Below are 15622 nucleotides of genomic sequence, written 5' to 3' on the forward strand. Positions count from 1 at the left end.
TGAAACACTGTTTCGAAACATATGAAATGTGTTGTGAAACCTGAATGTTGCATACCTTTGTTAGAATTGTTTTGCCCTGATTTTGTTTGCTCGGTTAGTAAAACATGTTTGGATATCATGGTAAATCATCTAAAGATGTTTAGTTCAATTTTTGGAGCAAGGTTTGTATTCAAATTAATTCAAAATTTGGCTTCAAAATAAATTCCCAAAAATTAGGGTTTTGAGTTAGATTTGGACTTTGAATTTACAATTCAAAATCTAGAAAGAATTTAGCTTTGATCATAAAAGCAAAGTTGTAGAGAATTAAATTCTAATCAACTTTCATTTTTGGTACATTTTCAAAAGATGTAATTTTCTTGCTCAAAATAATATTTGAAATCTAGCATTTAAAAATTTCTTGAAAATATGAAAGAAAAAGGACTTTTTCTCCTTCGTGGGCCGCCGCCTCGCTTCTGGCCCACGGCCGAAGCCGGCCTAGCGCGCCAGCGAACCCGCCCGCGTGCGCCAGCCCACCTCGCGCACCAGCCCACGCGTCCCCGCCTGCCGCGCGTGTTCTGCCTCGGCCCAGCTCCCGCGCTGGCCCGCTCGTCCGGCCTGCTTCGCGTGCGCCGCGCTCGTCGCCGCGCCACGCCCTCGACCGTGTCAGGGCTTGCCCGCTGCGTGGCGCCACCCGTCGACGGCGGCCTGACACCGCGTCCACGTGCCGCGGCAGCTCTGGCACTGCTGGCCACTGCTTAGGCTACCACAGAGCTCGCCCGGCATCTCATTTTCCTCCTCCTCCCTTCGTCTCTCTCTCGGACAGCAGCAGCGTGCGCGTCCGCCATCGCCACCGCACGCCGCGCCTTGCCGGAGCTCGCTCGTCCGGCCACTATAGCTCGTCGGCGACCTCTCCGTCTCGCCTACAGCACCGCCGTCACCTCGCGCACCCCGGGCTCGCCTCGGTAAGCCTTGGGGAGCTCCCCTTCCTCGCCAATCGCTCATCGGGTGAGCTCCGCCTTGTCAGAATGCTGCGCTCCCTAGGACTCGCCTCTCCGCCTCACCTATCTCCCTCTTTCCGCGCGTACCAGCACCGCACTGACGTGGTAGAGCTCGCCAGCCACTCCTCGCGCCACCTCTCAGCCGAAGCTGGCCGGCCGGCGTTGAGCCGCACCACCATGCCGCCATGGACGCCGGTGAGCTTGCTCCTGAGCTCCACTGGCCGTGGTAGGGGTAACGTTAGGTCCACCTTGTCTTGGGGAAGCCTCCGGTGGTGACCTCACCGCCGGCAAGTTCACCGGCGGCGAGAACTGCCACGGCCGGGCACCTCCCCTGCCACTGGGTCGCTGACCCGCGGGGCCCAACCGGGTGTATCTAGCAGATTTGAGCCTGAAGTTTAAAAGGGATTTCAAAAATGATTTTTCAGAATTCTATTTAAATGCTTTGGAATATGTTTGTGTACTCCTTTTAGCTCCAAAATTGTTGAAACAAATTTTGCTAGGTTCCTTATCACCAGGTCTACTTGAGAAAATTATTGCATGTCATTTTTGAGATACTTTTCTGTAGAACTTTATTTAATCATGTATATTGCTGATAACTTGAAAAATGTGTAGAAAAATCTATAGGCTTCAGAAAAATATGATTTCAAGTTTGTTAATCTTCTTATGTCATGTACTTCCTAGGAAAAATATGTTTCATGCATGTGCTATGGGAAAGTTTTGAGGTGTAGTTCAAGTACCTTTAATGGCTGATTTTTGTTATTTTTGCTAGAGAACAAATTTTGTATAAAACATGCATGTGACAATTTTTGTACAATTATTGTATGCTATGAAGAACCTAAGAAAAATACTAATTCTGTTGTTTGACACTTTTCACGGTTCAAAGTATTTTTATGTACAAAATCATGCTATAGCTTGTGATTTTTGTGTAGGCTAATTCACTCATTCAAACACCATGAAAATCTGATGGTAGGCTAATTAGAGTAGTACCATGCTACTGTAATTTTCTTAGATTTTTATAAGCACCAGAAATATAGATTGCTGTTGTAGCCCTAATTTAAAAGGAAATAAAATAATCATCTTTAATACAAGATTAGTTAATAATAATAGCTTTGGTGTATCTTTGAAGCATTTGATAAAGTGTGTTGACTTAAACATATTAGTAGTAGAAGAGAATGCAGTAGATGACATGTGCTTGTAGTATATTTTCTTGAATGATGTTGACTACCTTGCATTCGAGCATATCCATTGTATTCATCTCATCCGATGCACCGATTGCATAAGCACTTACGCACATTGCATCATACAGGATCGCAAACCGAGAACCCAGTCATCATACCCGAGGAGCCCGAGGAGCAGTTCGAGGTGCAGCCGCAGGAAGTGCCAGAAGCCAACGAGGAGGACGTTGAGGAACTTCCGGAGTGCCCCGATCACCGTCCGAGCTCCTTTGAGAGAGGCAATCCCCGGAGCATTTTTCTCCCGGTTTGTAATTATTTAATTAAATGCTTTACTTTAATTGATGCATTACGTTCAGGAGTTGTTTGAAACCGTTGCTGCATTATACCTTGTCTATCTTTGTTATACTATATCCTTGTTACCTGGGTATCCGCAGTCGAGTCAATGCTTAGCTGGCTTAGACTGGTAGAAGTCGGGTGATTTCCTGTCACCTGCGAGCTATAGGTGGTTACCTGGATCTGCTTGGATGACTATGAAGTCATGGTATAACTAAGTGTTAAATGAAGTTGAGACCGGACGGAGACTTGCAGAGTTTTGGACTGTAGTGCTTTCCGTTTGTGTCGATTAAGGACCGACCGTTGTTGGGCCTCGAGTCATGTTGAATGCATGCCTTACATTTAGCTGGCCAGATAAAGTACCTTCCGACCGTGAAGCTGGGAGATTTTTTGGGCCGAGTAGATTGCCCACAACGCACTGTGCCGGAGCAGGTGTGGTAGGACACGAGGGCGGGATGATAAGACCAAAGTGCAGTCAGTCGGCCCCCAGGTACATGTGGTTCCTGGCAAACTCGAGATTTCTGGAAAGTTGACTCGGTGATCAATATCTCACTTTAGCGGGTGAGTGAGGTTTATGTAAGGAACAAATCACCAGCTGGTTAGGAATCGATTCGAATCGCCATCGCTCCTAGATAGTGAGCACTTGACTTGAGTTACTTCATCGTAGAAAATGTTATGGAACACTTGGACAGTTATAATGAATATGACAGTATGGAAGTGGTTTAATGATCATTGATTATCGCTATCTGCTTAATCACATGTTTACTCTAGTATAGGTGCAAATCTAGTTGACAGATTTATAATAATTAACTTGGCAATAATGCTTTTAGAAAGGTTCTTGAAATGCTAAAAATACTTCTTTTGCAAATGAGTCAGCTACCCTACTATAAAGCCCTTCATAATCCTTGGTGTCACTTATTTTCGGTTATGTTGGGTAAGTCTAGCTGAGTACCTTCTCGTACTCAGAGTTTTATTCCCACTTGTTGCAGATGGGCAGATGTATTACGGCTACTGTATCAACTACCTTTATCTTGCGATGGGTGATGCTTAGGACCATGGGCATGGTCATTCCCTACGTCTCATCTGATGCTTTTGTTGGAGATGATCATTCGCTGGCACTATATTTAAACTCTGCGTGAGTGTGTGTGTGGTTTGAACAAATGACTTCCGCTACTTTTATTTGAACTGGTTTGTAATAACTATGTTGAACTCTGATGTATCTGAGGTTGTGAACTTTTATGTAATATGTGATGGTGACCGCTAAACTTATTACGATCTTGGCTGGAATGGAAATTGGTTTGAAATCCTTCGTGATTTCACGGACTACCGGGTTATACGGGCTTAAGTTTGCTAAATCGTCTGCTCTGGCGGATGATTTTCTTACTTAATTTCGTATAATTGGTCGGTTCTGTTACAGCTGGTATCAGAGCATGGTTTAGCGTGTTACTGTTCACAAGTGTATTTAAAACAAAAAGGCATTTGAAAAACATGATTTCCAAACCATAAAGTGTGCCAGTGGTCATATCCTCTATGCCCAGTTAAGGACTCTAGGTGGCTTAATTAAGTACTGACTTGGGGTTCTTGCATCATATTTCTCTTTCGTCGCTCATACGGCGTGCTATTGTATGAGTGCCACTTGTTTGAGTGGTAATGAATGGATCATTTGCCTCTATGCATCGGTAAGTGTGAGTTGTGAGAGCATGATCGGATACACCGCCGATCTAGGGTGAATGCTTATATGATGCTAGAGTAATTACATGTTCTACGCATGTTTTACAAAGGTATCTCATGTATGGGTCTTTCGTCTGTGGAGGCGATGCCGTCAATAGGACGATGGTTCGGGTAGTTACTACCGTTGTACACATATCTGGGGATTCGTGTAGAGCATGTAGATAAAACTTTATTGCTTTTATGCATTCATTGGGAATTGGGCTGAAATGAATCTTCTGCAGGTACATAACAACGCTATCGTGTAGAACGTATTAGCTACGTATTGAGAGATCATTGTATGCCACCAAATTCGTCGTTAGAAATTATTTATTTCCTAAGTTTGTGAGAACGTATGGCATGTACATACATCATGTTACTTGTGCATTTCATTCATGTCATGCATTCCTCTCCTTATAAATTGATTATCTCATTTTGATAAAAGTTGTATCACCTAAAATATGTTTCCCCGAGGTAATAAAAGAACTTTTGCTACAGATGGCCCACACGAAGCAGACCACCCGTAAGTCCACCGGAGGAAGAGCACCCCGATGTTCGTTGGCCCTGAGGGAGCACCACACCACGGACACCTTCTTGAGGGAGTTTGGCATGCCAACTTTGCTTTGGAGAGTGCTCCATGATGTGGGGTACCCAGAGGGTCAAGAGCCGGTGTACTCTTGGAATGAGAGCTAGTTAGCAGAAGATGGACTTGCAGTGGTGGAGATCATGGTTCCTGCTCTCGGTGATGCTCCAGATTGGGATGGTTGGCATTTGGAGTTTGAGGGTCGCACTCCAGCTGAGGGTGCAGAGGGAGCAGCCTTCCATGTTATCAGGGACATTATGAGCAGATTTCCCAGTGAGCTTGCAGCAGCTCTAGCTGGTACTTTTCCTAGGGATGATCCTCATGATGCCATTTGGGTTCAGCCTTAGGGAAGTGCATTGGTCAGGAGTCCAACTGAAGGACAGGCTAGCAACAACTAGGCAATGAGTGCTATGTTCGCCGCCATCAGAGCATATGAAGGTCTCGAGAGTACCTACTAGACTTTGACTGGCTTGCGTAGTGAGGATAAGCTAAAAGGGAAAAAGCAGAAGAAGAGATAGGCACGTGCTATAGCTAGCTTGCAGGAGCAGTTGGCTGATATGAACTTACAAAGAGATCAGGCGGTTGAGAGAGGTGATAGAGCTATGCAGAGAGTGCATACGTTGACTCAAGCCAACAACAATGCAGACCGCATGATTGGACAGCTGGTTCAGGAAAGGAATGAAGCCTGGAATGCAAGAAACCTTCTGCTGCAGAGGGTCAATGATCTAGAGGAATACAATGGCTACCTGCACAAGGAGTTTTATGTGCTCTACAATGGGGTTGGCCCATATGCTCCACCAGACGCCGCTGGCATGGACATCGACGACGACAACAAGGATGAGCCTACAGTTTCACCTAGGGGCGATGGTGACGTCTCCGATCCCGACGATGGCCCCGAGGAGTAGGCTAGTTGCCTTGCGCTAGTATCTAGGTCTCGTCGCGATGACCTTTCTTTTGTTGGCATGTAACCTATCGGATGTTGCTTCGAACGTATGAGACTTGGCATGTGGTTGGAACTTGATTTTCGAATGCGATATCTGAACGCATAAAAAGTCCAGTGTATATATGCTGGCAATTTGATTGTATGGACACGATGTTTGCCGTTGAAGTAATTCGATTAAGTGTTGTTGTTTTAATTGGGATGCGATTGTTGTGCCTCTGTTTTATTGCATGAATTTATTCTCTCCAGTAAATTCAGTATGGCATAATTTTTCCTTCACTCGCAATTATTACAGCTTCACTCAATCGTTACTTGTTGCTGAACTATGCAGATGACAAACACTCGCCGAACCACGTATGAGGCCGCTGAGCCCGGTGCTAACGGTGCGGGGACTGGTGGTGGTGGTGGAAACCACGGCAACAACAATGAACCTCCCCATGAACCACATTTGCCACCTCCTCCCCCGTTTACCCCCGAGATGTTCCTCGCACAGCTGCTCGGGAGTCAGCGCAACGCGGAACAATCCCAGAAGAACATGGAGGATCTTCTGTGAACTATCGCCAACAACGTTCAACATGGTAACAATCAAGGTGGTGGCATGGGAGTGAACCAATATAGCAGCTTCAAAGATTTCATGGACGCCAGGCCGCCAGTATTCAAGAAAGCAATAGAGCCACTCGATGCTGAGGAATGGATCAACACGATAGAGGATAAATTCCGAGTGTTGAGGATGACTGAGGTTTTGAAAATAGAGTATGCTGCACTTCAATTGCAGGGACCGGCGGGAATGTGGTGGAAGCACCATCGCACCACCTTCCCTCCAAATGCTTAGATTTCTTGGAGAGAGTTTGCTGAGGCCTTTCGTGGAGTTTATATTCCACTAGGGCTGACCGAGATGAAGTTGGGAGAGTTTCTAGCGTTGAACCAGGGCACCAAAACCATGACGCAGTACCTGCATGCCTTCAACAACTTATGTCGCTATGCTCCCGATATGGTTGACACAGATGCTAAAAGAATAGCCAGTTTTAAGAGGGGTCTCAATCCAAAAATGATGAAGCATGTTGGTACCAACAACCGCGTCAGATTCAATGACTTCATCAGCGACTGTCTAAAGCAGGAGAAGAATAACAACGCCAGCACCGCAGCCAAGACACGCAAGAGAGCCTTTGAAGGTGGGCCGTCTCAAGCTAGAGCACCTATGGGAGGTCATCCTCCATATCGCCCATCGGCACCTGGCGCTAGGTTCCGGCCACCTCAGCAAAGAAGTCAGAATTTCCGTGGACCTCAAAAGCCATACAAGATGGCAGTACAGCCCAACAAAGCAGCCGCAACCACGGTACAAGACAGTTCCAAGGGAGCTGTGGGATCTACCGGGACAGTGAGAGGACCCTGCTATAACTGTGATCAACCCGGTCATTTCTCGAGGTTTTGTCCGTACCCACCTAAGAGAAGCAGCAGACTTATAATGCTAGAGTGCATAGTATAACAGTGGATAAAATTCCAAAGGGAGAGCCCGTCACTGCTGGTAAGTTTCCTGTCAACAAAAACCCTGCAGTTGTTCTATTTGATTCTGGATCATCACATTCTTTTATGAGTCGAGCATTTGCACAGAAACATGGACAACTATGCATAGAATTGGGTTATGGGTACCGTATAAGTTCAGCAGGGGCTGATGTTTTGACCAACCGGATGGTTCGAGGGGCAACCCTTGAATTAGGTAGCAGGAAGTTCCGAGTGAACTTGATAGTTATGCCTGGGTTAGTCTTGGATGTCATTATAGGGATGAATTGGATGAAGGATTAGGGAGTAGTCATAGATACTGGAAGTCGAGTACTTACCCTTAAGGATCCCCTAGGTGAGGGTACTTTCCAAGTACCATTGCCTCAAAGAACAGACCTTATAAGTGTTACATGTGCTATGACAGTCATTCCTATTCATCAGATTCCGGTAGTGTGTAAATTTCCAGATATATTCCCGGATGAGCTACCTGGTCTTCCGCCAGATAGGGAGATTGAGTTTGGAATTGAGCTAATCCCCAGAACAGCTCTGATTTCAAGGAGACCCTATCGGATGCCTCCAGATGAGTTAGCTGAGCTGAAGAAGCAATTAGAAGAATTATCAAAAAGGGGTTTATTCGGCCAAGCAAGTTTGAATGGGGATGTCCCGCTTTGTTTGTGAAAAAGAAGAAAGAGGGCACGTTGAGAATGTGCGTAGATTATAGGCCACTCAATGCTGTGACCGTCAAGAATAAATATCCCTTGCCACATATTGATGTTCTGTTTGACCAATTATCCAAGGCCAAGGTATTCTCAAAAATAGATTTGAGATCCGGTTATCATCAGATTAAGATTAGGCCATAGGATATACCGAAAACTGCATTTTCCACCAGATACGGGTTGTATGAGTATCTTGTCATGTCTTTTGGCTTGACAAATGCTCCCGCATACTTTATGTTTTTGATGAATACAGTTTTCATGCCAGAATTGGATAAGTTTGTGGTAGTGTTCATCGATGACATTCTGGTGTACTCCGAGAACGAGAAAGATCATGAAGAGCATCTGAGAACTGTCTTGACCAGACTTAGAGATCATCAATTGTATGCTAAGTTTAGCAAATGCGAATTCTGGTTGAAGGAAGTTCCTTTCCTTGGTCACATTCTGTCAGAGAATGGAGTTTCAGTCGATCCAAGTAAGGTGCGAGAAGTTATGAATTGGAAAGCACTGACCATAGTTCCTAAGATTAGAAGTTTCTTAGGACTAGCCGGTTATTACCGTCGCTTCATACCAGATTTCTCGAAGATTGCCAAACCGATGATGAGTCTCCTACAGAAGGATCACAAGTTTGTGTGGACAAAGGAGTGTGAAGCAGCTTTCCACACTTTGCGAAAACTGTTGACCACTGCTCCTGTTCTAGCACAACCAGATATTGAGAAACCATTTGATGTGTTTTGCGATGCATCGAAGACTGGATTGGGCTGTGTTCTTATGCAAGAAAGGAGAGTCATAGCTTATGCATCACGTCAATTGAGAAAGCACGAGGCCAACTATCCAACATATGATCTTGAACTTGCTGCAGTTGTGCACGCCCTAAAAATTTGGAGACATTATCTACTTGGTAATGTGTGCAACATCTTCACCGATCATAAGAGTCTTAAGTATATCTTTACCCAACCAGAGTTAAACATAAGACAGCGTAGATGGTTGGAATTGATCAAGGATTATAACTTGAATGTGCAATATCATCCTGGTAAAGCCAATGTAGTGGCAGATGCTTTGAGCAGAAAGTCACATTTCTTGAATGTGCAGCCATTACTTGAAGATGGGTTCGATCTAATGCATCTTGCTGTGTTACATAGTATTCAGATTAGTTGCTCTTTGGAAAGTAAGATCATAGAAGGCCAGAAAACCGACAAGGGGATATTCCACATCAAAGAGAAAATAAAAGAAAAGCCGTCTCAACACTTTAAAGTGGATGAACAGGGCGTGTTGTGGTTTGACGACCATCTTGTGGTTCCCAAGGATCGAGAGCTTAGGAATAAACTCATGGATGAAGCTCACCTTTCTAAGCTATCTATCCATCCCAGAAGTAGTAAGATGTATCAAGATCTAAGATCTCGTTATTGGTGGACCAAAATGAAGAAAGAAATTACAGCATATGTTGTCAGATGTGACACATGTTGTTGAGTGAAAGCCATTCACATGAAACCTGCTGGTATGTTGTAACCCTTATCAGTCCCTAGTTGGAAGTGGGACGATATCAGTATAGATTTTATCACGGGTTTGCCCACTACTCAAAAAGGACATGATTCGATTTGGGTAATTGTGGACCGTCTTACCAAGACCGCTCATTTCTTGCCGGTCAAAACAGATTATCGACCACCTTAATATTCCGAGAAGTATATCGCAGAAATTGTGAGGTTGCATGGTATACCAAAGACCATAGTATCTGATAGAGGCTCACAGTTCATGGCTCACTTTTGGGAACATTTACACAAAGGCTTAGGAACTAGTTTGATTCGCAGTACCGCTTATCATCCTCAGACAGATGGTCAGACTGAATGAGTAAACGTTGTTTTAGAGGATATGTTAAGAGCCTGTGTATTGTCTTCTAAGGGATCATGGGAGTCATGGTTACCGTTAGCTAAGTTTTCTTATAATAATAGTTACCAAGAAAGCATCAAGATGGCCCCATTCGAAGCTTTATATGGCAAAAAATGTAGAACACCATTGAATTGGGTCGAGCCTAGAGATAGAAGGTATTATGGCATTGACTTTGTAGAAGAAGCCGAGAAGAAAGTTCATATTATTCAGCAGAATATGAAAGCTGCCCAATCACGTCAGAAAAGCTATGCAGACAGAAGAAGGAGACCCCTTGTGTTTGAAGTTGGTGACTATGTTTATCTGAAAGTCACGCCAATGAAGAAGAAAAGGTTTGGAATCCGAAGAAAGCTTGCCGCAAGATTCGTAGGACCATACAAGATCTTGGAACGAAGAGGTCCGGTAGCCTACAAGTTAGAGTTACCTAAGGCAATGAGTATCGTTTTCCCAGTTTTCCATGTATCACATCTCAATAAATGTTTGCGTGTTCCGGAGGAAAGAATAAAACCTCGAGGTATTCAACTCAAATCAGATTTGGTGTATCATGAGCAACCAGTCCGAGTGTTAGACACTAAGGAACGTGCTACTCAGAATAGTGTGGTGAAAACATACAAGATACAGTGGGATCATCATGATGAGGGAGATGCAACTTGAGAAATAGGAGAGTATCTACAAAAAGCTTATGAAGAATTTTATAACAAATGGTTCGTAACCCAAATCTCGGGATGAGATTTTTATAAGGGGGGAGGGCTGTAACACCCCGGTGTTATGCCTGCATTTAGGCACTACAAATCATACATATCATGCATCATCAAGCATCCTAATCATACATGCCTAATCATGTAAATAACAATTGAAACACTGTTTCGAAATATATGAAACGTGTTGTGAAACCTGAATGTTGCATACCTTTGTTAGAATTGTTTTGCCCTGATTTTATTTGCTCAGTTAGTAAAACATGTTTGGATATCATGGTAAATCATCTAAAGATGTTTAGTTCAATTTTTGGAGCAAGGTTTGTATTCAAATTAATTCAAAATTTGGCTTCAAAATAAATTCCCAAAAATTAGGGTTTTGAGTTAGATTTGGACTTTGAATTTACAATTCAAAATCTAGAAAGAATTTGGCTTTGGTCATAAAAGCAAAGTTGTAGAGAATTAAATTCTAATCAACTTTTATTTTTGGTACATTTTCAAAAGATGTAATTTTCTTGCTCAAAATAATATTTGAAATCTAGCATCTAAAAATTTCTTGAAAATATGAAAGAAAAAGGACTTTTTCTCCTTCGTGGGCCGCCGCCTCGCTTCTGGCCCACGGCCGAAGTCGGCCCAGCGCGCCAGCGAACCCGCCCGTGCGCGCCGGCCCACCTCGCGCACCGACCCACGTGTCCCCGCCTGCCGCGCGTGTTCCACCTCGGCCCAGCTCCCGCACTGGCCCGCTCGTCCGGCCTACTTCGCGTGCGCCGTGCCCGTCGCCACGCCACGCCCTCGACCGCGTCAGGGCTTGCTCGCCGCGTGGCGCCACCCGTCGACGGTGGCTTGACACCGCGTCCACGCACCGCGGCAGCTCTAGCACTGCTGGCCACTGCTTAGGCTACCACAGAGCTCGCCCGGCATCTCATTTTCCTGCTCCTCCCTTCGTCTCTCTCTCGGACAGCAGCAGCGCGCGCGTCCGCCATCGCCACCGCAAGCCACGCCTTGCCGGAGCTCGCTCATCCGGCCACTACAGCTCACCGGCGACCTCTTCGTCTCGCCTACAGCTCTGCCATCACCTCGCGCACCCTGGGCTCACCTCGGTAAGCCTTGGGGAGCTCCCCTTCCTCGCCAATCGCTCATCGGGTGAGCTCCGCCTCGTCGGAATGCCGCGCTCCCTAGGACTCGCCTCTCCGCCTCACCTATCTCCCTCTTTCTGCACACACCAGCACCGCACTGACATGGTAGAGCTCGCCAGCCACTCCTCGCGCCACCTCTCAGCCGGAGCTGGCCGGCCGGCGTTGAGCCGCACCACCATGCCGCCATGGACGCCGGTGAGCTTGCTCCTGAGCTCCACTGGCCGTGGTAGGGGTAACGTTAGGTCCACCTTGTCTCGGGGAAGCCTCTGGTGGTGACCTCACCGCCGGCAAGTTCACCGGCGGCGAGAACCGCCACAGCGGGGCACCTCCCCAGCCATTGGGTCGCTGACCCGCGGGGCCCAGCCGCAGTGGCTGGCAAAGGCCCCGGGTGGCTGGCCAGTGGGCCGATTGACCCGCCGGGTCCCACCTATCTGTCTCTCTGGCACGGGATTTGGGTGGATAACCGGGTGTATCTAGCAGATTTGAGCCTGAAGTTTAAAAGGGATTTCAAAAATGATTTTTCAGAATTCTATTTAAATGCTTTGGAAAATGTTTGTGTACTCCTTTTAGCTCCAAAATTGTTGAAACAAATTTTGCTAGGTTCCTTATCACCAGGTCTACTTGAGAAAATTATTGCATGACATTTTTGAGATACTTTTCTGTAGAACTTTATTTAATCATGTATATTGCTGATAACTTGAAAAATATGTAGAAAAAACTATAGGCTTCAGAAAAATATGATTCCAAGTTTGTTAATCTTCTTATGTCATGTACTTCCTAGGAAAAATATGTTTCATGCATGTGCTGTGGGAAAGTTTTGAGGTGTAGTTCAAGTACCTTTAATGGCTGATTTTTGTTATTTTTGCTAGAGAACAAATTTTGTATAAAACATGCATGTGACAATTTTTGTACAGTTATTGTATGCTATGAAGAACCTAGGAAAAATACTAATTCTATTGTTTGACACTTTTCACACTTCAAAGTATTTTTATGTACAAAATCATGCCATAGCTTGTGATTTTTGTGTAGGCTAATTCACTCATTCAAACACCATGAAAATCTGATGGTAGGCTAATTAGAGTAGTACCATACTACTGTAATTTTCTCAGATTTTTATAAGCACCAGAAATATAGATTGCTGTTGTAGCCCTAATTTAAAAGGAAATAAAATAATCATCTTTAATACAAGATTAGTTAATAATAATAGTTTTGGTGTATCTTTGAAGCATTTGATAAAGTGTGTTGACTTAAACATATTAGTAGTAGAAGAGAATGCAGTAGATGACATGTGCTTGTAGTATATTTTCTTGAATGATGTTGACTACCTTGCATTCGAGCATATCCATTGTATTCATCTCATCTCATGCACTGATTGCATAAGCACTTACGCACATTGCATCATATAGGATCGCAAATCGAGAACCCAGTTGTCATACCTGAGGAGCCCGAGGAGCAGTTCGAGGTGCAGCCATAGGAAGTGCTAGAAGCCGACGAGGAGGACGTTGAGGAACTTCCGGAGTGCCCCGATCACCGTCCGAGCTCCTTCGAGAGAGGCAAGCCCCGGAGCATTTTTCTCCCGGTTTGCAATTATTTAATTAAATGCTTTATTTTAATTGATGCATTACGTTCAGGAGTTGTTTGAAACCGTTGCTGCATTATATCTTGTCTACCTTTGTTATACTATATCCTTATTACCCGGGTATCCGCAGTCGAGTCAATGCTTAGCTGGCCTAGACCGGTAGAAATTGGGTGATTTCCTGTCACCTGCGAGCTATAGGTGATTACCTGGATCTGCTTGGATGACTATGAAGTCATGGTATAACTAAGTGTTAAATGAAGTTGAGATCGGACGGAGACTTATAGAGTTTTGACTGTAGTGCTTTCCATCTGTGTCGATTAAGGACCGACCGTTGTTGGGCCTCGAGTCATGTTGAACACATGCCTTACATTTAGCTGGCCGGATAAAGTACCTTCCGACCGCGAAGCTGGGAGATTTTTCGGGCCGAGTAGATTGCCCGCAACGCACTGTGCCGGAGCAGGTGTGGTAGGACACGGGGGCGGGATGATAAGACCAAAGTGCAGTCGGTCGGCCCCCGGGTACATGTGGTTCCTGGCAAACTCGAGATTCCTGGAAAGTTGACTCGATGATCAATATCTCACTTTAGCGGGTGAGTGAGGTTTGTGTAAGGAACAAATCATTAGCTGGTTAGGAATCGATTTGAATTGCCATCGCTCCTAGATAGTGAGCACTTGACTTGAGTTACTTCATCGTAGAAAATGTTATGGAACACTTGGACAGTTATAATGAATATGATAGTATGGAAGTGGTTTAATGATCATTGATTATCGCTATCTGCTTAATCACATGTTTACTCTAGTATAGGTGCAAATCTAGTCAACAGATTCATAATAATTAACTTGGCAATAATGCTTTTAGAAAGGTTCTTGAAATGCTAAAAATGCTTCTTTTACAAATGAGTCAGCTACCCTACTATAAAGCCCTTCATAATCCTTGGTGTCACTTATTTTCGGTTATGTCGGGTAAGTCTAGCTGAGTACCTTCTCGTACTCAGGGTTTTATTCTCACTTGTTGCAGATGGGCAGATGTATTACGGCTACTGTATCAACTGCCTTTATCCTGCGATGGGTGATGCTTAGGACCATGGGCATGGTCATTCCCTACGTCTCATCTGATGCTTTTGTTGGAGATGATCATTCGCTGGCACTATATTTAAACTCTGCGTGAGTGTGTGTGTGGTTTGAACAAATGACTTCCGCTACTTTTATTCGAACTGGTTTGTAATAACTATGTTGAACTCTGATGTATCTGAGGTTGTGAACTTTTATGTAATATGTGATGGTGACCGCTAAACTTATTATGATCTTGGCTGGAATGGAAATTGGTTTGAAATCCTTCGTGATTTCATGGACTACTGGGTTATACGGGCTTAAGTTTGCTAAATCGTCTGCTCTGGCGGATGATTTTCTTACTTAATTTCGTATAATTGGTCGGTTCTGTTACACATTGTCACAAAGCAACCAACATGCATCTGGATCTATTAGGCATTAAGCAAGAACAAGAAGAACTAAAGACTTACATTGGAGGACTGCTCTATTCTTGCTGTCGTGGTTGAGGAGCTTAACGATGGTCGATGGTGGTGCCGCCGCTGCTGGCCACCTGGTGCCTTGGCCTGCTGGGTGTGCTACCAGCCACCTGCCGCGCCTTCAAAGGGTTAGGGTTAGGAGCGAGAGTGCGAGGCTCTACGTGCGGAATGCGGTGCGACTCGATTTGATGCGGGGAAGTGAAGTGGTGCCGTGGTGAGGGTACGGCCATGCGGGGTGCCGTGGTGGACTAGCGATGGTGCCGTGGTGGGCTGGTGGGTGGTGGGTCGGTGCCTGGTGGGCTGGTGCTCACTCCGCTCAGCGCTCAATGGCTCAGCAGTTTCTCGGTACTTTGGTTCGGTATGGCATAGAAACCAAAGCTGAAGCCGAACACCAAACTTCACAAAACTGGAAAATCGAAACCGAACCAAAAAACCGAACTACCGACTATTCGGTTCGGTGTTCGGTTTTTAGTGAAAAAGCGCCCAGGGTGAGTGGTCCTTGCCTTGTTTGGGTGTCATTTTGTACTTCGTTGGTTCTTAGGGGTTGTCAAGATTGTTTTCATTATTTTGTTGTATTTTCTTTGTTTGTCGAGCCATTGAGTCCCTATGGTTGTGAAGTCTCTCGAGCATACACAAACGATGGCGTTGGTGAATATCCACACAAGCATCACAGAGCGGATTCTACTCTATTGAATAACGATTTCATGTCTAAAAAAGTATATGTCACAAGGTATTTATAGTGGGGGAGTCTCGCCTATTTGGCTGGTATTAAAGCCGGCTGATAAGCCGGTCTTGGCTGATTAGCCGGCTGATAAGCCGGTCTTGGCTGATTTATTGTAAGAAAAAAATACCATAGATTCTAGCTGATAAGCCAA

General features: G+C 45.0%; 1 protein-coding gene across 1 annotated transcript in view; it reads left to right on the forward strand.

The window, feature by feature from the left end:
* The first annotated feature begins 5425 nt into the window (after positions 1–5425).
* The window catches only part of LOC136460376 (uncharacterized), a 51220-nt gene continuing 41023 nt past the window's right edge, over positions 5426–15622 (forward strand). The window contains exon 1 of the mRNA XM_066460098.1: positions 5426–5676. Within this exon, the coding sequence (XP_066316195.1) occupies positions 5426–5676 (251 nt within the window). The remainder of the gene's footprint in view (positions 5677–15622) is intronic.

The sequence above is a fragment of the Miscanthus floridulus genome, chromosome 6 (genome assembly GCF_019320115.1).
Source record: "Miscanthus floridulus cultivar M001 chromosome 6, ASM1932011v1, whole genome shotgun sequence".
In the NCBI taxonomy this organism is placed as follows: Eukaryota; Viridiplantae; Streptophyta; class Magnoliopsida; order Poales; family Poaceae; genus Miscanthus; species Miscanthus floridulus.